At 39.0% G+C, this 26,863-nt stretch overlaps 1 protein-coding gene across 3 annotated transcripts in view; it reads left to right on the top strand.

Annotated features, from left to right (window-relative positions):
- The window catches only part of adamts6 (ADAM metallopeptidase with thrombospondin type 1 motif, 6), a 79,903-nt gene extending 53,354 nt beyond the window's left edge, over positions 1–26,549 (top strand). For all 3 annotated transcript variants that reach the window (XM_004566887.4, XM_076886743.1, XM_076886744.1), the window contains 9 exons: positions 392–515; positions 2,211–2,291; positions 9,183–9,346; positions 10,072–10,210; positions 12,002–12,131; positions 15,741–15,945; positions 16,029–16,205; positions 20,238–20,394; positions 22,876–26,549. In XM_004566887.4, coding sequence (XP_004566944.1) covers positions 392–515; positions 2,211–2,291; positions 9,183–9,346; positions 10,072–10,210; positions 12,002–12,131; positions 15,741–15,945; positions 16,029–16,205; positions 20,238–20,394; positions 22,876–22,985 — 1,287 coding nt within the window. In that variant the 3' untranslated portion in view covers positions 22,986–26,549. The remainder of the gene's footprint in view (positions 1–391; positions 516–2,210; positions 2,292–9,182; positions 9,347–10,071; positions 10,211–12,001; positions 12,132–15,740; positions 15,946–16,028; positions 16,206–20,237; positions 20,395–22,875) is intronic.
- The last annotated feature ends 314 nt before the right edge of the window (positions 26,550–26,863 follow it).

The raw sequence follows: 26,863 nt of genomic DNA, 5'->3' as shown, positions 1-26,863 counted from the left end.
TACACCACTTTTTGGAGCTTAAATAAACAGTATAGCTTTATCAAATTAACTTTAAGGACAGTGTTTAGTGTATTTTGTTACCTTTGAACAGAGCTGGATAAACAGACTCCGGACTAGTGTAGTGCACCTAACTATGATTTAATTATTACCTGACAAAATAAACTATTATTTCCCTTCATGATATAGTTTAGCACATAGCTATATTTCACAAAAGGTTTAACTATTTTTTTTAAGACATAAAGCCTGTTTTCTGGAATGTAACCAGTTGATCTTTGAAAAAACTTTTTTAAATGTAAAATAGTACAAAATAAAGCAAACATTTAACCATTTTTCTAGTTTTCATTTAAAACGATGCTGATTCTCAATCTCTAACTTTGTTCAACTTCAAAAGCATGTTGGCTGTGACAACATACTGGGCTCAGATGCCAAAGAAGACCGATGCCGTGTGTGTGGAGGGGATGGCAGCACCTGCGAGGCCACAGAAGGACTCTTTAACAAGTCTCTACCCAGAGGAGGTAAAACATATCTGATTCCAGAAAGTGTTCTTTAGTCTGTTTAAGCTGTTAAAATTAATCACACTGAGAAAAGTAAAAAAAAATAAAAAAAAATAAATTTTAAAAAAATTGGTGATTGATGTGACTGTTACTGCATGCAAACACACAATATGGGAGTCACTGTATGTTTCTATACAGCAAAATGCAGTCGTATCTTGGTACGATTAAAGGACCATGCCAACTGTGCATTGTCTGCTAGACTCATTACCCAGATGTTATCAACCCCCATTAAGTGTAATAGGTGTGATGAAAAAGTGGTATGCAAGATTAAGTTCAATCGAATATACACCCATAAAGTAAATGATTAATTTATAATTTAACTTTCATTATGGTTGCATATTTATATGCATTAATTATTTCAATAACATGTTCTTGACAAAAATGCATGCAATGACTGAAAAGATGCGTTTTTAGGCTGGACTAAGTCACATGGCTTAAAATTAATTAGCCTCAGATACATTTACACAGTTATTTTTGTTGAACCTCTAGGTCTCTAAGAGCAATAAACTTCAAACCTTAATGAGTCAAATGGTGTGTTATAATATTGATACTGTAAACATCACAATTTGTTGATATCAAAAATGGGTAAGTGGTATTTTAGATGTTGTGGAATTAAAATGATAGCATTCTTTTACAAGGTGTTATACACAAGAAAAAACTGGGATCATTATGTCATCATAAATGTACGTGTGTGCCAGTTTTGGTGGCTCAATTACTATTTGTCAAGGAGCAATTTTGGACAAACAGCGAGGTTCCACAAAACTAAGTTCCACAGAATTCAGCTTTTACTCTTAAAGTTGTTTAATTTTCATTTATTTAATTAAATCTGGTCATATTTAATCAAAATTAGCTATTGTTAGCTATTGTTTCAACATATCAGCCAACAAAACAAGAATATGGAATATTCATTGGATGATTGTGTAGCTACAAACTTTTACCTTAACCAGCAGATCACTTCTGTCTCTATTGATTTTACAGTAAGTTACTGAAAGGGGGCAAAATGCAGTTTATACATGTAGAATATGCAGAAATGTCTAACCACCTGTGACAAATTTAAAGTCAGTGGAGATTGTCCAAATGCCAAAACATCCTTCACGTAACAAAAATAATCTTTCATCACCATGTGATTTTTTTTTTTTAAATTGTTTTTTAACATGGCAAATGTTTTGAGCCACCTAAAATTATGATGACACATCTAAATGCAATACTTTTCTCATTAATCAGTGAAGGAATGGAGTGAAGGAGTCACTAGCAGAGAAAGGGACTTGGTGCTGGTTGTGGTCTGAGGTAGTCTATAGTGAGCAAAAGAGAAAACATATTTCTCCTTCTATGGTATGGCTAGTAAACCATCTAAAAATACTGTGTGTGTGTGTGTGTGTGTGTGTGTGTGTGTGTGTGTGTGTGTGTGTGTGTGTGTGTGTGTGTGTGTGTGTGTGTGCATAAGTGTTTAAAAAAAGGAGAGTGTTTCATACTACTGGAAGATTGCTTTGTCCATTTTGGATGATTTGGAATTTATTCTATAGATGTACTCCTACGTTGTATGATATGTAACTCTGTGTGTTCTCTGTGTTGTAAAACATGTCAGATAGGAATGAGAACTTCGGTTGTTTCAGTGGGAGGAACACTATCTTAACGATATTAGTTCTTGTCTTCCAGGCTACATGGAGGTGGTTCAAATCCCAAAAGGTTCTGTTCACATAGAAATCAAAGAAGTGACTATGTCAAAGAACTACATCGGTAAGTAACACCCTTGAAATGATAAAGACACATGTATAGAATTATTTTATTAGATTTTTATTACCTGCAGTGATAGAAGTGTAAGGTGTTGAGACTTTGGTCCTAATAAATGCTGGATAGCCCACTGATTTCATGACCAATTGGCTTCTCTTGCAGGCACCATAAGCCTGACATTTCTGATTCTAAGTTAAGTATATTTAACTGAAACTATATTTTTAAATATATTTAAAAATCCTCATGCCTTCAAAAGATTGGCATTTGAGGAAAATGCATATAGAGTGATTAAATTGACTGCTGTGAAATTTCTTAAAATTGCCCATGCTGTCCACTTTAGTTTGTCCTTGTATCTGCAATGACAAGCAGCTGTATTTTGCCTTATGTACTAATTTCTCCATGTTAGCTAGAACTGTGACTGTTCATCTGTTTTATCAACGAGATAAAAGGAAACACTATTACCTACATTTGCAAAGGTATAATTTACATGTGGATCTGGATTGCTTTTGTTGAAATTAAGAGAAAGGTGGTTTACGGGATGTAGATTCCAACAATCTTCTGAAATAGTCTAGCTGATCATAAGTAGACTGGTAACCAGGGCTGGACTGGGACAAAAAAATCAGCCCGGGCATTTTGACTAGAGACTGGCCCACCAGGTATTATAGGAAAAACCATAAAGCCTTTCAATGAAAACAAACGCTGTTGTGACAGTGATGTACACTGTCTTGTTGGTATACAGTGGCTTGCAAAAGTATTCGGCCCCCTTGAACTTTCCCACATTTTGTCACATTACAGCCACAAACATGAATCAATTTTATTGGAATTCCACGTGAAAGACCAATACGAAGCGGTGTACACGTGAGAAGTGGAACGAAAATCATACATGATTCCAAACATTTTTTACAAATAAATAACTGAAAAGTGGGGTGTGCATAATTATTCAGCCCCCTGAGTCAATACTTTGTAGAACCACCTTTTGCTGCAATTACAGCTGCCAGTCTTTTAGGGTATGTCTCTACCAGCTTTGCACATGTAGAGACTGAAATCTTTGCCCATTCTTCTTTGCAAAACAGCTCCAGCTCAGTCAGATTAGATGGACAGCGTTTGTGAACAGCAGTTTTCAGATCTTGCCACAGATTCTCGATTGGATTTAGATCTGGACTTTGACTGGGCCATTCTAACACATGGATATGTTTTGTTTTAAATCATTCCATTGTTGCCCTGGATTTATGTTTAGGGTCGTTGTCCTGCTGGAAGGTGAACCTCCGCCCCAGTCTCAAGTCTTTTGCACTCCAAGAGGTTTTCTTCCAAGATCGCCCTGTATTTGGCTCCATCTATTTTCCCATCAACTCTGACCAGCTTCCCTGTCCCTGCTGAAGAGAAGCACCCCCAGAGCATGATGCTGCCACCACCATATTTGACAGTGGGGATGGTGTGTTCAGAGTGATGTGCAGTGTTAGTTTTCCGCCACACATAGTGTTTTGCATTTTGGACAAAAAGTTCCATTTTGGTCTCATCTGACCAGAGCACCTTCTTCCACATGTTTGCTGTGTCCCCCCACATGGCTTGTGGCAAACTGCAAATGGAACTTCTTGTGGTTTTCTGTTAACAATGGCTTTCTTCTTGCCACTCTTCCATAAAGGCCAACTTTGTGCAGTGCACGACTAATAGTTGTCCTATGGACAGATTCCCCCACCTGAGCTGTAGATCTCTGCAGAGTCACCATGGGCCTCTTGGCTGCATTTCTGATCAGCGCTCTCCTTGTTCGGCCTGTGAGTTTAGGTGGACGGCCTTGTCTTGGTTGGTTTACAGTTGTGCCATACTCCTTCCATTTCTGAATGATCGCTTGAACAGTGCTCCGTGGGATGTTCAAGGCTTGGGAAATCTTTTTGTAGCCTAAGCCTGCTTTAAAGTTCTCAATAACTTTATCCCTGACCTGTCTGGTGTGTTCTTTGGACTTCATGGTGTTGTTGCTCCCAATATTCTCTTAGACAACCTCTGAGGCCGTCACAGAGCAGCTGTATTTGTACTGACATTAGATTACACACAGGTGCACTCTATTTAGTCATTAGCACTCATCAGGCAATGTCTATGGACAACTGACTGCACTCAGACCAAAGGGGGCCGAATAATTACGCACACCCCACTTTGCAGTTATTTATTTGTAAAAAATGTTTGGAATCATGTCTGATTTTCGTTCCACTTCTCACGTGTACACCACTCTGTGTTGGTCTTTCACGTGGAATTCTAATAAAACTGATTCATGTTTGTGGCTGTAATGTGAGAAAATGTGGGAAAGTTCAAGGGGGCCGAATACTTTTGCAAGCCACTGTATATGTATTAATCTAATAAACTTAAACCTACACCATCCTCCCTATTCTGGTATTCTAATCAGTACTTAGCCGAAACCCAAAGACTGCTTTGTCGAGTTAACCTCCTAAACTATCTACAACGCATGGTGGAAACCTGAAATTAAGACAGAGAAGACTAGAGGTGAGACATGATCATTACTGAATATTAAAAAATAATAAATGACAGATTTAGTGATATTTTCATAAACTATTTATTTACCACATCAATGGCAGGGCAAATATTTTTTCTAACATGGCAAACATTTTTTCTAACATGGCAACCTTTAAAAAGTGAAAGGAGACAGAAAGACAGGTGAGAAAGAATAAAACTTAATTGACTTTTTGATGTCATTTTACACACAGTACTGGTAAAGTATCTAGAAAATGTGGGAAAATACTGGCATCATATACAGTACTTAGCTACTTCTGAAGAAATTATGATGGGACCCTGAAAAAAAATTACTATGTACAATAATGGATTTCTATACAGTTTACATCAAATGAAAACTTTGGTTGTAAGATTCAGATAATTATTTATTAAAAGCGAGACATTTTAAATGAGAATAAGAAAGAAAAGTATTTTTTGTGCCCCCCTTTCCCTGTTAATGCCCTACCTGCCCCCCCTGGCAAGACTTTACTAGACCCGCCCCTGCACAGTTACCAGCTGTCAGCTACTTAGAAAAGGATCCTGGTGTCATTTGTCTCTCAGAAACAGTTCATAACTTCCCTTCAACTCATTCATGTCACCTAAAGATAAAGCTGTTTCTCCATCACCTGTTCAGCTCTGATGATTCAATAAGGACATCTCCTGGTTTCATCTTCATGTTTCCCTCTCACCACATATCCAAACCGATATCATGACCAGCAGGTTTACAGCTGTGGCTCCAGCAAACATCAGCTGATACTAGAAAGTAATATTAAATAAATTCTAACAACAGCTTATCAAGCTTAAGTGCTGCTGTTGTTTAGCGCGACCTCCGCTAGTTTCCTCTTTCTGGCACAAAGTGGGCGACAAAAAAGCAAGAGAGACGGGACTTCCGTCAGAAAAGCCGATCAGCTGATCACTGATCAGTTTCATGATTGAAGAAGCAACAGGAGAGGGAGGTGGAGAGAATGAGAGAAGAAGAGGCAGCTGTGTAGCGTAAAGACCCAGAATAGCTCCAGCATTGTCTTTTTTTTTTTATTCTAGCTGAAGTATCGGACAAATCGCGTTCCTTTTCACCTCAATACGAAACGCGTAATATTTTCTCTGAATACGAGACGATTCCGTTCTCTAATAACTAACTTTATGAATAAAATAAAACACCCGCCCAGAAACTCCGTCATTCTAGCTAGTACGCAGTGCGAGTTATTGTAACTGACTGTAAAAAGTCAGCACAACAAAAATAAACTATATCTAAACTTGGTTTATATCTGATCCAGATAGACTGCAATTCATAACTTCTCACCTGGAGTTCAGTCCCTCTTATACTCGGCCGGTGGCCGCCTCGGGACTCTCCTCCTCCTGCCTCCCTTTCCCTCATCCACCTGCTGGCCTCCACCACTTGCTCATGTTACTGAATCTGTGGAAGCTCTGCCATAGCCACCACCAAGCAATTGAGTTATTTTTACACATCTGCCAGCATCTGGCCAATTCACCACCTTTCATTGTTTATACCGTTATGTAAACAAACCCAAAAAACCCATCGGCCCATAAAAACAAAAAATCACCATTGGCCCGGGCAAATGCCCAGTATGCACGATGGCCAGTCCAGCTATGCTGGTAACCTATAGTTACCTGCTAAATCACTAACTGCTAGCACTATCACAGCATGTATGTTAGCATCAGCATTTTAATGTTAGCACTGATTCAAAATCACCACACTTACTGCTGGTATACAGCCATAATGTTTCTGAAATATATTCAGTGCAACAGTTCTAACTCTGGACACCGAAATGATGTTAGCTCGTTGGTTGGCTCTTTTTTTCATAATATGCTACTAGGTTAGTGGTGGTATTGCGATGATCTGGGGTCACTTTGCTGCTTCGAAACCTGGAAAACTTTCTGATAGAACTGATGGAACAATGAATTCTACTCTCCACAGAAAATCCTGGAAGAGAATGTTGGCTATCAGTTTATGCCCTGAAGCTAAAACACACTTGGGTTATGCAACAGGACCATGATCTGAAACACACCAGCAAGTCTACCTCTGAAGGGCTAAAAACAGAAAAAAATGAAGGCTATATCACAGCAATGTGAAAAACTCAGTGCTACTAATGGCAAATGGTTGATTTCATTTCTTGTGTGTGGCATACCAGTTATTCAGTTATTGAGTTTAGGGGGCAATTAGTCTTTCATACAGTGGGTTTGGGCAGCTTTTTCCCCTTTAATAAATAAAATCACAATTTGATAACTGCATTTTGTATGTGTTTGGGTTATCTTTGTGTTATATTAAAATTTGTTTGATGATCTGAATCATTCAACGGTGACAGATATGCAACAAACTAATAAATCAGGAAGGGGGCAAACATTTTTCTAGGTGTACCCTTTGCCATTCTTCTATTGGTAGCCTACATTGTTAAATAATCAAAGATGTTTGGTTTTGGACACATCAATTGATATGTACTCAAATGCTGAAACGAGAAAACCTATACGTCATAATATTCTGGATAGCTGATGAAACTGATATCCCACCTTAACACATCTTGCCTTGGCCTGACAGGATATACTAAGAAATTGTAAGAAAAATTAGATTTTATCTCTCTAACAGACAACTTCTGAAAAGTTGCTGACCAGTGCAAACATTTGGGTCACAGTAAAAAACGCCTGGCTTCTCTAAAAGCTGATTAATGGGCATGTTTTAACAAGCCTATGAGGTAATTTAAAAATACCTAGCAGCTCTTCTAATGAGTCCTTAAAGACTCCTCTAGCCTGATAGAAGATTTTTAATCTGTTTCAAATCATTGTTCATTTTCATGGAGAAAATCACCTCTTCATGGAGCCAACACCATTTCATGGCATACCTTCAGAGCATCAGTAAGGTTTTTCAAATGATCTAATTTAATTTCTTCAAATTAATGCAAGATCATTAAATTTTAGAAAATCTGTGGGTAGCTCCGTGACCTGTCTGTATTTGTAAACAGACTACAGGTTTCTGGCACAGCTCCACCTGTTTCTAAGGTGTGTGCAGAAGTGCAGAAATCTGAAGAGGTTAAAGCTCTAAAGAAAACTTGTTGTATGTAGGAGAATTTTATTGACTCATGGCTTTCTTCAGAGTCATCTAATCTGACCATATAGAGTCACCAGTATAGTTTCACAGCCTCCCTAGTATGGACGTAGAAACTTGATCTTGTTTTACTTTTAATCAATCACTTTAAGCCTTATAAATCACTGCAGTGTGATGACTTGGCATTTTGCAATGTCATCCTGTTTCCTATTATCTGTTCAGTTCTGTGTCAACCACATTTCTAGTAATTTCCTTGTGTCTTTGTCAGAAACAAAAGGATGATCCCATCATTTAATGTCCTGTCGCCTAATGTTAAGACAAAAACAGTCTGAGACCACACACCCCTTACAGAACAATCAGAAAAAAAACTGTTCAATTAAGCCACTTTTTGATTAAAGCGAGAAAGACATCTGACTGTGTGCTGAATTTATAGGGGATGGTGTTAATGGAGGGCTTAAGTTATACTTTGAACCAGAGACCAGATTTACAGGGCCATGGTGACAGCTGCCTGGTCCCCTGGGGTTATGGGGGATATGATGTCTATATATCAAAGTTTAAAGAGTGCAGTTTTGGCTGTTGTGTTAGACTTGATCTATTATTTACTTTGTTATGCAGTTGATCTGTGACCTCAATGATAATGATAATATTTTTCTTTTGTAGCATTGTCTGAGTCCTTGCTATTTAGGTCAGCAAAGTTAGCATTTAAAAAAAATCTTTATTAAGTTTTAGTCAAACAATATAAATATAAAGACTTGCGTAAACTGCACTGTTCAAATGTCACAATGCCCACAATCAGTGCCAGATGTGTTGAAAGCGCATTTCTGGAGCAGAAGATTGTGATATGATTAAGAGCAGTAAACTATTGTTCTTCGAATCTGCGTGAATGCTACAGAGGGGGAGATCTGCAGAGCGTGAGCCAAGGAGTCAGAAGAGTGAGCGGTTGGATTGTTTCTCCTCAATTTGGCCCTATTTCAATGCAGAGAAAGTGGATATTTTCAGATCTGTTGTGCTTGGAGACCAGCTTTTGTTTTGACAACCAGACAGAGTGGTATTCATGAGATCCGTCCAAGCTTTCACCTGAACTGTGCTTTTCTTCTCTTCCTAAATTAGATGCACATACGTGTCGGTGCACGTGAATGTCTTTCTTGGCAGCATGAGTCTGGTTCTGCTGAGTGTGTCCAAATAGCGAGTTGTCAGTGACTTTTTGGGGTGCGGTTGAGGATGATGAAGAAGACAAACAATGGCAGTGACATCAAAACAAATGATTGTCTCCAGCTACTGTTCCTGTCTGTTTTTGATTTCAGCATTCTGAAAACTTTTCTTGTCATCTGAATTCCTAGCTTTGAAATCTGAAGGGGATGATTATTACATCAATGGAGCGTGGACCATTGACTGGCCCAGGAAGTTTGAGATTGCAGGGACAGCCTTCCACTACAAGAGACCCTCTGATGAACCAGAGTCTTTAGAAGCGTTGGGTGCTACCACTGAAAATCTGGTTGTCATGGTAATATAACATTTCATTTGTTCCAAATCTAGTTCTTACATCATCTATATGACCATCATTTTATTTTGAAAGTCTGTTACAATACATGCTTCGACAAAAACACTTTTTGAACACCAAACATTACAATGACCTGTTTTTTCACCATGAGCCTCATAGAACATCAAAAAAAAGAAAAAAAAAGAGTTCGTTCTCTCAAGTCCATTTTAAGGCTCTTTTCTGAGCTAGACAGTAATCTCCTACACCCTTCCAGAGAATATCAGCAAGTCCACATAAAGACAGGGAAGTCATCAGTGATAATGGTCATGCGCCTGATTAAGGCAGAGATGACATAAATGACATGAAATGGAGGAACTGAGGTGGAGGTGTGGCTTGTAGAGGCAACAACAACAACTATATGTTTGCTGAACCAACTTAAATAGGACATTTCAGATCAGATTGGCCAGGAGGATGTGCAGAAGGTGGCGAGCTATTGTTCTGGGATTCCTGTCTGAGCTTCACCCTGTGGCTGACTTAAACTAATACGATGCCTGATCTGTTGATACTTGGTTATTTAAAAAAGAATATGCAGATGAATAGAAACGTGACTTGAGTTTAATGCTTACACTGCTCATCATCTGTTGTTGTCTATATGAATTGATGTTTGCTAGCACATGATACCAGTGAGTAACACTTATAGCTGGTTCCACAAATTATTTTATTTATTTTTTTGGCTGATGCCCCTTCAGGTCCTCCTTCAAGAGCAGAACCTTGGAATACACTACAAGTTCAACGTCCCCATCCAGCGCACAGGGAGTGGTGATAATGAGGTGGGCTTCTCCTGGCACCACCTGCCCTGGTCTGAATGCTCAGCTACCTGTGCCGGAGGCAAGTCCACCCTGTAATCTTTGATGACAGACTTTTTGTCTGTGCTGGTACCATTGCAACTCCCCTGTGCTTTTTATGTTCTCTGCTTGGCCTCTGTCAAATGTAAAACTAGTGTCAAAGAGCTCCGGGGTGCTCCGTTTAACCTATTAAATGCTTATTTACTTGTGTTTTTCTTTAGCTTAAGTACATTTTATTATATTAAATTAGACCATAGCTCATCTCTTTTAATGCTCACAGCATGGTGGAAAATAGTTAAAGTTTTGCATCTGTAATGGTTCCAAATGCATCTTTTAATTTATTATATTTTGTAAAATGCTATTAAGCATACATTGGCACAAAGCATGTAAAGTAATATAAGAGACTGTGTTATTAAATTCTGGAGAAAAGATTAATGTCTGACATTCTACTGAGCTATGATGGTCAGTTGCCTTTTTAGCACTCCAAGCATTTTGGTGTTAAATACCATAACATGCTGTGGGTGTTTACATTCTCTTTAAATATTTCTAACCATTTTCAAATGTTTAAAACTTTATATCTTGTGTGTTATTCTGTAAATCTTCCCCAACCAATATTTCCACAAATGCTGAAGAACGCTGTGCAGAAACCCAGTATCATAATTTGAGAATGGTTTGCCAGAATCATTACCCTGGAGATTCAGCCCTCTAATAAATTCAGTATGTATATTTTAAATAATATAGCCAAAGTAATGAATATAGCGCAAATTATGTGAATGAGCTGCTCTGCATAGCTTCTGGTTTACCAGTGATGGGGTAGAGATGCAGCTGCTCTTCCCAGTCGCCTGTCCTATAAACATTCAGAATCAGAAACCACAGTGAAATGTTGACTATGGCCTTAAGAATGACTAAACCAAACCTTTTAGTCCAAAAGCCATGGGTTTCATATAACAATAAATAGTGTTTCTTCCCAGTTGTCAAGCGTGGCCTGGAAGGGTTTGTAATATTTTGTAAAAGCATGACTGAATAAGCATGTGGGTTCTTCTGAGGAAGGATTTCCAAGTCCAGACCAGAAAACTATTCCTTAGATGGGGAAGTACCCATGGCTTTCCAGCATCATAAACATGCCTTTGCATTGTTGATCCAAATGATCTAATTTGTGTCTACTGTGTGTGTCTGACCGTGCAGAGCTTTAAATCATTAAAATGTTATTTAATCATACACCTATTCAATAGTGCTAGCTCAGCTAATCATAAGGTATTGTTCAATATATCACCACAGTGAAAAAAAATCAGTGAAAACCACCTTTTGACAGCCTTTCAAGTGAAACTTTTCTACTATTCCTCTAAACTGTATTTCACTTCAAGCACAGATGTGTGGATTTTCTGTAACACACACACACACACACACACACACACACACACACGCATCCATATCTCATTACATCTGCCAGACAAGTCTGCTGTGGGATATGTCCCAGGAGGGTCCAAACAGACCCCTTCCTGGTTGGTACGCATGCACGCGCACACACAAAACACATGCAGCATGCGCGCACACACAGTGGGAGGTGTGACACTGATACGGTAGCCCTCACTCTTTCTGGCAGAAGCCAAGGTAAAGAGCTCTCTGCTCTGTAAAAGTGATTTGCCAACATATCCTGCAAAGAATCACGAATTTACATGTCTGGATTTACTACAGAATGAAAATGATCCCATCTCCGCTCTTAACACGGTGCACGACACCACGGCTGGCAGGCTTCTGTGTCTGCGAAGGCATTTTAATGTGCCAGATCAGCTGAGCTCCATGCTGCACTATTGATCAGTGTTTTCTCCTGCAGGTTCTCAGAAGCAGGAGTTAGCCTGTAAAAGGCTGGACGACAACTCAGTGGTACAGAACAACTACTGTGACCCAGACAGCAAACCTCCAGAAAACCAGAGAGACTGCAATACTGAGCCGTGTCCTCCAGAGTACGTAATACTCACTCATGATTCTTCTCTTTATGAGATGATTACTTTTGTAAAATCTGTCAAATGACTGAAATGAGAGAAAAATGATGAACAGAGTGAGTGTTACAGGGCCCAAGTAGAAGGTAACATCTCTAAATTGCTTATTTTGTCTCAGAATCACAGTACAGTGATAAAAAATTCAGAGAAAAGTTGTTACACTTAATAAAATTCCTTCTGTTTTTATCTGCTTATCAGGGTTTGGGTCATGAGGCCAGCAGCGGCGGCTCTAGCATTACTATAGAAACGTCCTTCTCTCCCGCTACCCCCTGCAGCATATTTAGGTTGTTAGTAGTCTGAAACAAGAGGTGTCTGATACAGATGTCCTTACTCCCTCACCTGGCTCCTTTAAATGCTTTTGAAGAATTCTGTTTCTCCTGCTTGTGTCTTATTCTGTCAGAAGGTAAATTGTAAATCTACAGCTTAGACCTTAGGCTTAGCTCCTATCATCATAACAGATAGTTGCACAGCTGCACTGATCCAGCCATCAGTCTTCCACTAAGTTGTTCCTCACAGAATTTCCTGAAAGAAACTTGAAACCAAAGGGAAAAAAAATGTAAATATTTTGATTTACAGTGTTGTTTCAGCATTAGGTGCTCTACTCCAACTAGGCTGCTTGGTATATTTGATGCAGTATGTTTTTTATATAGAGAAAGAAACCATAAAAACTAGTAATTGTAATATTTCACATATAAGGAAGTGAGAGTTTAGAAAAGTAATTATTGATCTTGAACTGGGTGGAACAGCTATGCGATGCAACTTGTAAACAAAGACATGTAAAGCAAGATGTGAATACCAGGCTAAAGTCCAAAGTGTGAATTTTTTACTCTTATATTTCCTAAACTACTAAATTGGCATGCAAAAACAAATTAATTAATCTATTTGCTTATTTTCTAAAAATCTTTAATGAAAGATGTCAAATTGCATATGTTCTTTGAATTACTATGCTTTAATAACAATGCAGAGAGATAAATACTCATTCATAAAAATAACAATTGTAATTATAATGGTATAACTGAAATTAGTTACATAATTTGTTAATTAAGAATGCAAGGGATGTTGACCATGGAGCTGAGGAAAACAGGAAGATGACAATGATGGTGTATGTATGTAGTGTGAGAGGATATGCAGTTTCCTGGTTGGACAGAAGATGATGTTGTGAGGATAGTGAGGACAGTGAAAAAGTGAGATGGAGGCAGATGATCAATGGTGGGCTGTAGCCAAAAGAAGATGAAATATTGGAAGACTGCAAACACTGTAAATATTGGGAAGTTGAGTTCTTCATTATGTCATTGCTTGGCTATTTTTGTGCTCAGTTTGGTCTCTGTCCTTGGCTTTTCCCACGCTAGATCGCATATTAGCATTCAAGTTAACTCATCTCCGGTGCTTATTCTAATTCTTCATTCTGTGTTTAGTGCTGACTTGAAGGAAATTCTGCCCAGTATACAAATGTTATTGATTGTTAAGTTGCGTACTGCTAATTTATGTTGGTCATGATGTGAAACAAATGCAAATGGAGTGCATAAAATGTGTATAGATGCTAATCGCTGTATTTGTGATGATGTTAATGCAACATTAAGTATGTATTTGCTTACCTTTAGCTCTGTTTTCGGTCTCATCCCACTAAATGCTTCGTGTGATCAACTAGTTGGTAACTGGAGCACTACAGGGTATGAACCCAAAACATTTTGCTGAAACATGTAGGGGCATCGTGGTGGCACGGCGGTTGGCACTGTTGCCTGAATGGGTCTCCTTGGGTTCTCTCTGGGTACTCCAGCTTGTTCAGAGACATGCACTTAGCAGGGTTAGGTTAATTGGTGATATGAATGTGAGTTTGAATGGTTGTCAGTCTCTCTGTGTTAGGCTTCAACAGACTGGCCACCTGTCCAGGGCGTACCCCGGCTTTCGCCCTATGGCAGCTGCAATACGTTCCATCCTGGATGGATGGATGCTATAATGCTTTTTTGACAAGGTAGTTCTCTGTAGGTTCATCATTTTGGTATGATCAGGATCTTTTGCATTACGTACTAACATTTAATGCATTGTTAATATAAAAACAATAATGAAAACACAGAGTATAGCAACCTAAGTTAATGTTTTCAAAAGAAAAAGCCTCCATAAAAATGAGACTGACTCATGATATTAATTCGCCTTCAATGAGCCCTAGTTGTAAAATGTGTTTGGAAGAAAATAATAAAATAAAATAGCCGTGATTTATAACTTCATATGTTAACTATTTTCAATATCTGCTTCATGCCAGAAATAAGAGCTCTGAAAATGACCACCTGTGTTTGATTGTTTTGGCATCCTTACCAAACCTCGAGGGGTAACACACACGTATACAGGTGGAATATGAACTTGTGTTTGGTGGCCAAATGTCTGTAAATCCCTTCGCTGTAGCTGGAAGAATGGCCAGACTCACTTCAATAATGTCTGGAAAAAGAGGGATTAAATGCACCAGGTTAATTAGTTTCAGACTAGCTGACAATTATTTGTATATGAGAGGGAGCGCCAGTGTCTTTCAGCTGGGTGTCAGCCAAAAAAACTGATAGTATTGTAAATCTACTGTATCAGCGGTAATTTGTTTTCATATGTTCAGACTGCAGTCTTGGGTAATTTATTTTCACATCTGTATTCAGTGGTCGCAGACTTGTGGTATCGCATTTATTTTGATTAGTACTAGAAGGCCGTGGCAGTGTGTGTGTGTGTGTGTGTGTGTGTGTGTGTGTGTGTGTGTGTGTGTGTGGAGTTAGAGCGCTCATGCAGCATTTGTGTTTGTTAGGAAGGCAAACACTCCTTTTGCAGCGTCAGGAAAGGCCGACTAAAGGAGACCATGTAAACACAATTGTTTTAGAATAGCCCAGGGTTTTATGGGCGCCGGTAATGAAAGCTAACACAGATGTTTGAACATGTTGTTAATTCTGTATACATTCCTTTAGATGATGTAATATCTCACAGGCTGGATGTGTTTGGAGGACTGTTGTCTGTGCAGTTTTATGATATTAATTCTAAAGTCTGGAGGGGGTTGAATATGACTGGGTCTAATTTTCTCAAGTTCTAAAGCTAATCATCCTGACATGGCATAGCACTAAAATGCACTCCCCAGCATTAGTTACCTGTCAGCCAGGCAGCAAGTTTAAACTTCTTTAAAAAGTGTGTAATTTCTTGTGGTATATAATTTTCTTTTATGTTGATGAGAATGGATATTACAGCAAATATTACAAAAGACAGCTTTCAAAATATTAAAATGGTTATTTAATAGTCTTATAAAAAAAACCTATAATACTTTATGCTCTTTCTTTTTGTCCAGTGATACCACTGTCTTGTCTGTACATTAATTTAAAAAAGCCAGGCTAGGCCACTCAGTTGCCATATTTACCTTTTTTTACTATATATATATTAATACTCTTGATACTGCAAAGTATTAATGTTTGATGCCTTGGAGTAGTTTGCTTCTTTCCCTCTTTGGCAATGTGACTATAGTAAAGTTATTTAATGTGTGTTTATAGTGAGTATAACCTCGTGAAATCACTTTACAACAAAACTGTTAGCATTGGTTGCTCCATCCTCCAGATGGTTTATTGGAGACTGGTCAGAGTGTCCGAAGACGTGCGATGGAGGGATAAGGACGAGGACAGTCCTCTGTATCAGGAAGATTGGTCCCGCTGAGGAGGAGACACTGGAGGACACTCACTGTTTGACTCATCGGCCTATCGAGAGAGAGTCCTGCAACAACCAGTCCTGTCCTCCAAAGTGGGTCACTCTGGATTGGTCCGAGGTAAGGCCAGTAATAATAAGTGTTTTTCTGTAACTCATTGCACTGTCAAGATATGTGTTTAACACCTTTCCTTCCCTCTGTAGTGCACACCTAAATGTGGTCCTGGCTTTAAGCACCGCATTGCCTTGTGTAAGAGCAGCGACCTCACCAAGACCTTTCCGCCTGCCCGCTGCTCGATCCATAACAAACCTCAAGTCCGAATGCGCTGCACTTTAGGGCGCTGTCCTCCTCCCCGCTGGATCCCTGGTGAATGGGGACAGGTAGGACCTTGTCTCTCTCTAACTTCTTCCACAACAGTATGGCGGTTAATCCTACTGGCATGTTTAAAAGACAAAGTTTCCATAGATAAAACTCCATGTGTAGGTGAATGATTTGTATCATTTACACCTGGATGAAATACTGGGGATTCCAATCAGGCCTGTGACGCATGTGAGTGCATAGAGGCTGTGTTTGTGTTTGTGATTCCAAGAGTTAAAACAGGCCTGGAGTATGTGATCGGCAGCAGTAATATCTTCTTGGCTGTTTGAAGTTTATCTGCACCCCAGACGAGGCCTCTCTGTCACTTCCAGGAACAGGGTTTTGAGGAAGACAGAGGAATAGAAGTTTTGGGCTCACCCTGATATGACTTAGTATGCTCTGAAAAAGCTGCTCAACACTTTACAACACAGCTGACTCATATTGCTGAGAGGACGCCAAAAAGTCGTGCGTCAGAGATAGTTGTATCTACAAAAAGTATGGCTTGTTATTTTGTAGGATTTGTTAGTAACTCAGTGTAGAAGTGGAATTTTAAACAGTGTGCTCTGATGTTTAGAAGGCAATTGTGCAAGGATTGTGCGCTCTGATGAAGGTGATGTCATGGTTTCAGCTGTGCTGATCAGGTCAGAAGTCAAAGGTTGAGAGTCTGGCAGTTTAAGTCATAGCTTTCTGGGTTCTTTTCATATCTGCCACATGCCCGTTAACACACACAAATATCGATAACACACCTTTACAATTTAGTCTGAGCCATAAACAAAGCAGACCAAAATGTTAACCTCAACATAGTTCATCAAAGGACAGGCTTCTTGCCATGCTGAGCCAAAGTTAATACCTCATAGACCAACAGCTGGAGTCTGCCCTTACACAGCGCTTTCTGACACACTGTAGAAGTGTGTGTGTGTGTGTGTGTGTGTGTGTGTGTGTGTGTGTGTGTGTGTGTGTGTGTGTGTACTCTCTCCCCCACCTATTCTGTTTTTCTGGCTGTAATTACAAGCTTAGCCTCCACTACTCTCGTCCCTCTCTGGCCAGCTGACCCTCAAAGTGCCAGAAAGGGGGGATTGTTGCCAGCTACCAAGATCCCAGTCTCCCAGGCCAAAAGGTCTCCAGTTCAAATCCCACTAAAGTTACACCACTGACGTACGCCATCTGTCATAGCTTGCAGCGGGCCCTAATAAAGACTCTCTAATTGGGAAGGGATGACATGCAGGCTCACTGATCTAAGGCAGCCAGAGAGAATCTGTGAAGGTGACAGAAAGAGGTGGGGGGTGACTGGGTTTATTTCACACACTCGTATATGAGCACACACACATAGTTATGGCTCACAGGTGTGTTTTTTCTCAGCCTTTCCAGCATCAGCTCAGATGAACAATTCCATTATAGAGTCGAAAGTGTGCTGGCACCTACACCTTTTGTTTTTTATTAGTTTTACTAGTTTGTTTCTGTCTGTTTTTTTCCTTCTACAAAGGAGATTAGCGGCTGCCCACAAGGCCAATCTCACTTTTTATAACAACTAGCATATAAAGAGGCAGGAGCGCATTTTGTGTTTACCAAAGCAAACGTTTTATGCACCAACAAAGCAAATTTACAGTTATATTATGAGTACAGCCTTAAAGTGCAGAATTTCTGCTGTAGTTTGAGCAGTGGGACATTAATATCACATTAATCTTTGTTGAATTGCAGCCATTTTTAATTTGGACAATTTACCGTATTCATAAATAAAAAACTCATACTTCTTGGAGAATCTTTCAGGCTTCCTGCCTGAACCTAATAGAAATCACTAAAAAATGGGATTCGTCCTTTGCGACTACTTTGCCAGTCCTTTACTGCAGTTTCTCTTTTTTCTTGGGTCATTTGATCTTAAGTTTGCCAAAAAAAAAAAAAAAAAATCATTCAATGAGAACTAGTCTCCCAGCACCATTAGACAAGTCATGCATGTCAGTGCGTAACATTGATGCAATATGTTTTGGAACATCAGTTGTTCAATGGCTTTTATTTGCTCTCATTAAGTGTTTTCATTGTGGATCATGGAGGACTTGGATACTTATATGCTTGCCTCTTAAGAGCGTTCTTCACTTGGCTGGATTTTTTTTTTTTTTTACTGGAAAGGATGCTGCAATCATCATCATCATCATCATACAGTGCTGTGAATAAGTATTTGCCCTCTTCCTGATTTCTTTGTTTATCGCATATTTGTCACACTTGAATGTTTTAAATCGTCAAACAAATTTTATATTAGTCAAAGATAACCCAAATAAACACAGAATAATTTCTAAATTGTGATTTTATTTATTAAGGGAAAATCTAAGCAAATCTACCTGGCTCTGCGTGAAAAAGTAATTGGATCCCCCCCTTTTTTCTTTTTTTTTTTGGAAAGTTGGGCTCAGTTTCACCAGCCGAACCCGTGCCTGATCACTGCCAGACCTGTTGAATGAAGAAATCACTTAAATCGAACCTAGGCTCAAAGGTCTTAGAAAACAACACATCATGCCACGATCTCAAGAAACAGCTGAAAACAGAGACATTGAAATGCATTTGTTTGGAAAGGGTTACAAAGCTGTTTGTTAGGCTTTTAGGCTTTAGGACTCCAGTGAACCACAGTGAGAGGCATTGTCCACAAATGGAGAAAACTTGGAACAGTGCTAAATCTTCCCAGCAGTGGTCAGCCTACCAAAATTAAAACATCAGTGACACAAAAGAACCCAAAATAAAACAAAAAAACTTCAAGATGCCTCATGATTCATGTCTTCATGATTCAACAATAATAATAATAATTTTTAGCAATAAAACTCCAAACAATTTCAGTATTGCAGCAGAAACAGATGTGTTCCTGTTAGTCAAATGTTTTTGATTGCCCTTTAGATACAAGGCAGATTTTAAGATTTATTTCAGTATAACAACAAGAAAAAATTAGGAAAAAAAGTAAATTGACCAACTGGCTGAAATCCATTACAGCTGTCCTATTGCCCAAACCTATATCAAGCCACTCTAGGTGCCAGTATACCCTCTGCATTGATCGCTTTTTGCACCGCCTCATTCGCTCATTCGGAGGAAGCCGTTGCAGCATTCTCCTGAACAGTAGGTTTCCCCACTCAGATGATACTGCTAGGAAGAGAAGAAATCCAAACCTGAAGCAAAGACTGTTTAAATGTGTGTTTATTTCGGGTTTTTTTTTTTTTTTTTTTTTGCTGGCATATAATTCACGGGAATATAATAAAATGGAGTAAAAACTGACACAATCTTACACTGGTGTCTGCAACCTGTGCTAGGTTACAAAAATCGAGAGGTGCACAAGTGACTGAAGCGTTACAAATATGATGTGTCACAAAGGATGTGACATCAAGCTCAGCACACGTGGCAAGCATAAAAACAACAAACTTTGCTATCTTTCTCACATTTTTGTTTGGGAATGTCTTTCTTTATTTTGTTTTTTTGCAAATAAGATTTTTGATACAAATTATTATAAGCAAATAAATAAATGTAATAATAGTTAAATGTGGGGAAAAAAAGCTTGAAGAGAGGTTCACGTTTCTTTTTGTGATCATGAGCAGAATTACTAACCAGTCTAAACCCTTAATATACTTGTGCACAAAATATCCCTTGACAAGCAGTTTTCAAAAAAGATGTTGCAAAAGCCTTCAGAGGGTGAAGAAGAAATGAGCAGAGGGAAAGAAAAGGAAAACAAGACTCACAACAAGTATAAAGTTAAGAGAATGCCAAAAGGTAACCTTTTCAACCTCATTTGACCTGTTTGCTCAAATTTAGGAAAATGAATTCAGATTGAGGAAGGTGACTCTGGTTGGCTCTGTGTGCTCCCTCCCTTTGTGCCCCGGTGATTGTTTGATTGGATCAGGTCGTACAGTGTATGTGTGCATGTGCCGGGATTACTATGTGTGTGGAGGTCCATGAGGGAGCGCAGACTCCCTGCCTAGTATTCAGGGTCACAGAGAAAAGATGGTCCTCATTTAACTTGTTAAATTTACTGGCTAAATATGGTGTTGCGCTGACAGTGACTTTTGGTCTGGTGCTCTTTGTTTCAGTGTTCAGCACAGTGTGGTCTGGGCCAGCAGATGAGGACGGTACAGTGTCTGTCCTACACAGGACAGCCATCGAATGACTGCGTAGAGTCCCTCCGACCAGCCACCATGCAGCAGTGTGAGAGCAAGTGCGATGCCACCCCGATCTCCAGTGGTGATGGTGAGATGATGAAACATGCCATCGTGTCACAAGCAAGTTCAGTTAAGAACTTGCTTGTGTGAAAAGTTTACTTCTCGCAGTTTTCGTCACGGTCGAGAAGACAATTTCTGATCTGCAGTTTCTTTATAAGCAAAGGTTGATTGCTTTATGCTCATAGATATTGTGCTGTAGGTGCTCAGCTTTTACACAAAGCCCCACTTGAAAAGGTTATAAACTATCTCTATCTTCATCTTCACTGTTCTACTATGACCTAAACACAGTTGGATGACACGCTCTTCTACACTTTGCCAGCAACATTAATCTTTCCAGTGAGGTTGGCCCCTAGTCAAAGCGAAGCAGCTCAACCCTCCATATACACTTACACATGATGGATGGCTATTCAGATATGTAGAGAAGGGGCCTTCGATTAGCCTGAATGGAAAACGTGAGCAGCGTTTACAGGCTGGCTAATGGGATTAGCTGTAGGCTAATTGTTCCTTTACGGACAGCAGTGAGGCAATGTCTCGTTTCATTTGGCTCTGAGAAGGCAGGGGCCAAAGCCTAATAAGGGAAGACACTCTGATCATGATAAGGCATTTAGAGCACTGCCTGTCTGGCATCCAGCAAGCAGTCTGTGTGTGTATGTGTGTATCTGTGAGTGTGCATAGTAGGGATGGCAGCCAGCCCAGTTAGTGAACGAGGCCAGGATCTGTCTTAGTCTCTGCATCCAAGTATAGTTGCAGTTTTATTCTATTCAGACCTGAGGGAGATCCACAAGCTCTCATGTAGCAGTTTAGTCCAGTTTGTATATCTCATATGTTATCATTACATCGCTGTTTAATGACTTGCCTTCATTCTGAAAGTATTTAATAAATACACAACCTCTTCTGACCATCTATTTTAACCTATTTATCAAGTTTGCCTTTGCTGCAAAACAAAAGCTAGATGTATATGTGTTATTTCTATTAAATATAATGTTGCAAAGAAAAATGACTGTATATTATTAGTGTTGATGAGATATCATTTGAATTTTGATGTAGCACACATTTGGAGTCAGCATGTCAGCTATCACTGGATTTTCAATTCGGAAATACTTCAAATGATTGATAATATTGTTCCATGAGAACAAGATGTATATAAAAGATGCACAGTGCTGTGAAAAAGTATTTGCTTCTTTCCTGATTTCCTAGGTTTTTTTTATTATATATATATATATATTTGTTACACTTAAATGTTTTAGATCAGCAAACACATTTTAATATTAGTCAAAGATTACTTGTGAAAATGCAGTTTTGAAATAATGGTTTCCTCTATTAGGAGAAAATAGCCTACCTGGCCCTATATGAAAAAGTAATGGCTCCCTCTTGTTAAGTCATGAATTAACTGTGATTAACCACATTTTTTGGAAAGCTGAGTTCAATTTCACTAGCCACCACCAGGCCTGATTACTGCCAGTCCTGCTGAATCAAGAAATCACTTAAAGAGAACCTGTCTGACAAAGTGAAGCAGATCTCTAAAAAATCTCTAGAAATAACACATAATTTCATGATCTAAGGAAACAGCTGAGAAACTAACATGCCATTGACATTTATCAGTTTGGACAGGGTTACAAAGCCATTTCTTAGGCTTTGGGACTCCAGTGAACCATGTTGAGAGTCATTATCCACAAATAGAGAAAACTTGGAGGGCAGGCCAGCTTACCTAAATATACTCTAATAGTGCATCAGCAACTCCAAGAGGTCACAGAAGAATCCAGAACAACATCTAACTGCAGGCCTTATTTGTCTCAGTCTAGGTCAGTCTTCATGATTCAACAATAAGAAAGAGAAAAATGGCATCCATTGGAGAATTTCAAGCCAAAAACCACCGCTGATAAAAAAAAAAAAAAAAACCCCCACAAAGGCTCGTTTCACATTTGCCAAAAATATCTTGATGATTCTAAAGACTTTTGGCAAAATATTCTGTGGACTGACAAGACAAAAGTTGAAGAAAGTTTGAGTCCTGTTATATTTGGCACAGTCAAACATGGTGGTAGTAGTGTACTGGTCTGGGGCTGCTTTGCTGCTTCAGGGCCTGGATGAATTGCCGTAATTGATGGAACCATGAATTCTGCCAGAAAATCCTGAAGGAGAATGTCCAACCATCAGTTGACGACCTGAAACTTAAGCGCAATCGGGTTATCAAGCAAGATAGTAATCCAAAACACACCAGCTAAGCTAAGGGTGGCACAACCAGTTAATACGTTAATACAGTGCCATGTAGATAGATATATGTAATAGATATATTTATATATAGTCTAGGGAAATAGGGGTGGTTTTACTTAAAAGGTGACAATATGTAGATGATTGTGTTATGTTAGGTATAAAAACTTTCTCGTGTGTGTGTCTTTTTTTTAGTCAGCTCCTACGACGAGGAGTTTTCCTCTTAAACATAGCCAGACTAATAAAAGATATGTTTTCTTTTGCTGTCTTTATATCTGAGGTCTTTTCTGTCTCTCCACAGAATGCAAAGATGTAAACAAAGTGGCTTATTGCCCGCTGGTACTGAAGTTCAAGTTCTGCAGTCGAGCGTACTTCAGACAGATGTGCTGCAAGACTTGCCAGGGGCACTGACCCTTTGAATACAAGAGTGAGACAAGAAGATGGTCATAAAGGCAAGAAAGATGGAGGGATACAGTGCTTAAGAGGGTGAGAAGAAAACAGCAGACTGGAAAATGCATCCCGACTCTGAACCAGTGGAAGAATGAAAAAGTTGTCAATGTTGAAGACGGGAGAAAAGCGAGGATTTCCCTGTTTATCATACCCCATACTCCTGCCCTCTGTCGTGGTGGAATCTAAACCACTGCTCAGCCAATAATGCTGACACAAACATTATTTTTTTGTTTTTTACATTTTCACTTCTGTGAAGTGGAACTCTGAAGACTAACTGTTGGTGATGTTATCTTTTATTATAATAATAATTATTAATATCATTGTTAGTCTTCCTCAGTGTTTGTTTTTTTTACGAATCCAAAGTGCTGGACACATCGCTCGCAGAGGATGTACCCCGGAGATTAGAAGAGGGGGGATGGGAGACTCCTGTCTTTGGGATGACTGTGATGGTGCTATTGGCAGAGCAGACTTCTGGCTTCGGTGCACTTTTTTCATGTAAATACCAATTTACTGCTCAAATGCAACAGAGAATCCCTGTTGGTGTACTGTATATTTATTGTACAATCCAAAACAGAGCTGATATATTGTCCTCTGATCATCTTTTCGCCAGATAGTAGCCTATTGTTATGGAAGGGAATGTAATGTGATTGAATTCATATTCAGTTTCTTTTTTGCTTGAGTGAAAATATTACATACTGTAACATATGTTAAACCCTTGTATACTGTAAGGATTTGTATATTATATACATATGTTAATCCAGGGCCAAAAAATACACCGTGGTTATTGGAGATTTTTAAATCTTTTTTTTCCCCCAGCTGGGTGCCTTAGTTCTTAACAGTCAGGTAAAAGTTCATCCAAAATCACCAAAGTCATCTTTTCAAATGGTGCCTACGCCACATGAAAAATTAGTGACCAGACCTTTGCTAGCATCTTACTCAGTTTAGTATTAAAGGATTTATAGGTTTTGTTCATCTGAGTCAAAGTGCAGTCACCATTACATACTCTCTTTAAGGATCTTTTTGAGGTAAACTAATAGACCCGCAGTTTGCAAAATGGCCTTCTTACCAATGATTACATGAAAAGATTGATATATGAGGTCTGGGCAAGACGATCGTTAGCTCAGGCCTCAGTCACAGTTTAATACTGGCAACACAAATAGGGTGATCCTCAGCAAAGGTCCCTGTGATTGCTTTAGTTATTAGCAGATTGCCACCTTGGTCACCTGTAGTTTGCATGAAAGATGCCAACTTATCTGCAGACATTTATTTCTTGAGCTTTAATGACATTTTAATTAATTATTTGCTTTTAAAGAATAAGTTGTGTCTTACTGCTGCAACCTACATATTTTGGAATGTGTAACTTTTACTTTGAAAGCATATGTTTAGGTTACACTTACCATTTCACTACTGCTTGGTAAGTCCGCTTCTTCCATGCAAAAAACAGCTGAAAATGTCAGTGTCCAAAGCAATTTCAGAGAATTTTTCTGTCCAGCACCCTTGCAGCGACCAATTTATGCTAGTGACTGCCAGCAACCTCCAGCAATCAGTTGCCAAACAGTTGTAAAATACACATGGGGGTTGGCAGGAGGTCATTAACTGGTCTGCACACTAGTGTGCACAGCTGTTTGACTAAGACCTTAGGAAAAGTGGAGGGAAAATGCTGACTAGCTAGGGTGACATGAATCAACCTATTAGCACATCTAAAGCTCACCAATTTACAATTAACATTTAATGTAAAAAAAAAAAAAAGGATGATTAAAAGTCACCATTTAAATGTAAATTAGGACATAAATCAGTAAGTGTTTATAATGTTGCTTTTGTCTTTAGTACAAAACCAGCTCCATATAAATGTCGTATGAAGACCAGTTCAGCAACAGTTTGCAACAGCTAATATGTCTGTTTAATTTAGCTCTGTGATCTTTAAATAAGCAGTACTGTAACTGCTTGAAGCCACCAATGCAAGCAAAGACTTAATTTGAAGATTTGGTTGTCAATATTGTTGAACACTTCTGGCTTTATGGGAGGTTAATCACAGGCTGCCTGACTTGTGAAGCTGATGCTTTAAGGGGGACTAATGAACTAAATGTAGCCTACCCATTCATTCTCATCAAAGATGCCCACTGGCACATAATAAAACCAACTAGGCATTTTGGAGCTGGTCATGTACATCAGAAACTGAAACTGAAAAACACACTTTTAAAAATTGTTCTAATGAACCCCCCCCCCCCCCCCCCCCCCAAAAAAAAAAAAGTGATATGGGACAAAATAAGAAGGCATCTCTCCAACCTTCCAGCCTTTTAGACTAAGCTAACGTGTGGGATCATTCACAAGGAAGTGAACAGGCCTGGTTCACAAATATTGAGATATTCCTGTTAAATATACATGCAAACACCACTTTTGTTACCAGGCTATGTCAGCTGGCTTCACTCTGCTACTCACAGACTCCACACTCTGCCTCCTACCCCCATCATGTTCATCATCATCATCATCATCACCTTTGTCCCATAAATGAATAAAAAAAACAAAACAAAAACAGCATACTCAGTGGTGCTTGCCCTGCTCTTGTACTTTTTTTATTTTTTAATTTCCAAGAAATACTGTGTTTACCTCTCTTTCCTCCTGCTATGCTTCGAGGCTTCCGGCCTTCCCAGGCTTCTGGTGCTATCAAGTGGGTGCTTCCATTCAAACCCGTTCCAGTGTGCTAATAAGAAAAGAAAAGTGAGGCTGGATCCAAACAGTATGAAAAAAAATATATATATACTTGTCAAAATTTCTGTTGATTTAGTGCTGGTCATGTTATCGTTTAGTTTGTATCTGTCTATACCTCACACTGGGAATTTTCATTGTCAACTGTGTATTGTTGCTTGTGCAGCCAACAAAACAGTCACCCCCCCGGACGAAAGCGATCACTTCACCCAGGTGACGTTTGGGTTGTGAAAGGGGAACAGCAATTAAAGTGAGTGTGTAAGGATCTTGTCAGAGCTGTTAAAACCGACGTTCTAATTTTGCTGCTGCTACGTTTTTTGTTTTGTTTTGTTTTGTTTTGTTTTGTAGCCACCTTCAGAATGACAGTGCTGAGCAGATTTTGTTGGAAAGGATGGTGGATGCTGCATTCAAAGACAGCAGAATTCAAACTGCTTGAACTGACTCATCTACTGGCTGTGGGATTAAGAAGCTCCATTTAGAAAAAGAAAAGACAACTTAATCAAACTGGTACTCGTTGCTGTGAACTTGGATGTTTGAATGTCACATTGCTTCAAAACGTATCTGAAGTGCAAGCGAAATGAAAAGCATCATGTGATTAGCTGCATATATTTTGTATTCAGTATTATTGTTGGTACACTGTTACTAATTTTTTTTTCAAATGTAAATTATATGCTAATTTATTGCATTGTCACTTGTACATTGATTTCACTGCATGCAAACTGAAATTTAGCATAGTGAAAAAAATGCCATGATACGGCCCTTCACCAACTTTTTTTTTTAAGTAGATAAATGAATAAAAAGAGCAGCTTTTAAACAGAATCCTCTGTTAACACATTCATTTTTACTATGCTTGTCAAAACATATTAGAGCGTGCAACCTTAAACTTGCATGGCAAGGTTATTTCCATCATTAACTGGGTTTTGCTCAGGTTCAGTGGTTTGGAGACAAAGAGGTGGAGCTGAGATAGTTTAGATGTGCAGCGGCAGGATGGTGGCTATATTAGACAAAGGATGTTGAACATGGAGCTGCTAGGCAGGAGATAAAGTAATTCAGTTTTATTTATATAGCGCCAAATCACAACAGTCGCCTCAGAGAATTGGAATCAACATTATTTATTTGTATAAATGTTAATA

Source organism: Maylandia zebra, linkage group LG7 (assembly GCF_041146795.1).
Source record: "Maylandia zebra isolate NMK-2024a linkage group LG7, Mzebra_GT3a, whole genome shotgun sequence".
Taxonomy (NCBI): Eukaryota; Metazoa; Chordata; class Actinopteri; order Cichliformes; family Cichlidae; genus Maylandia; species Maylandia zebra.
This window is presented reverse-complemented; position numbering and strand designations above follow the sequence as displayed.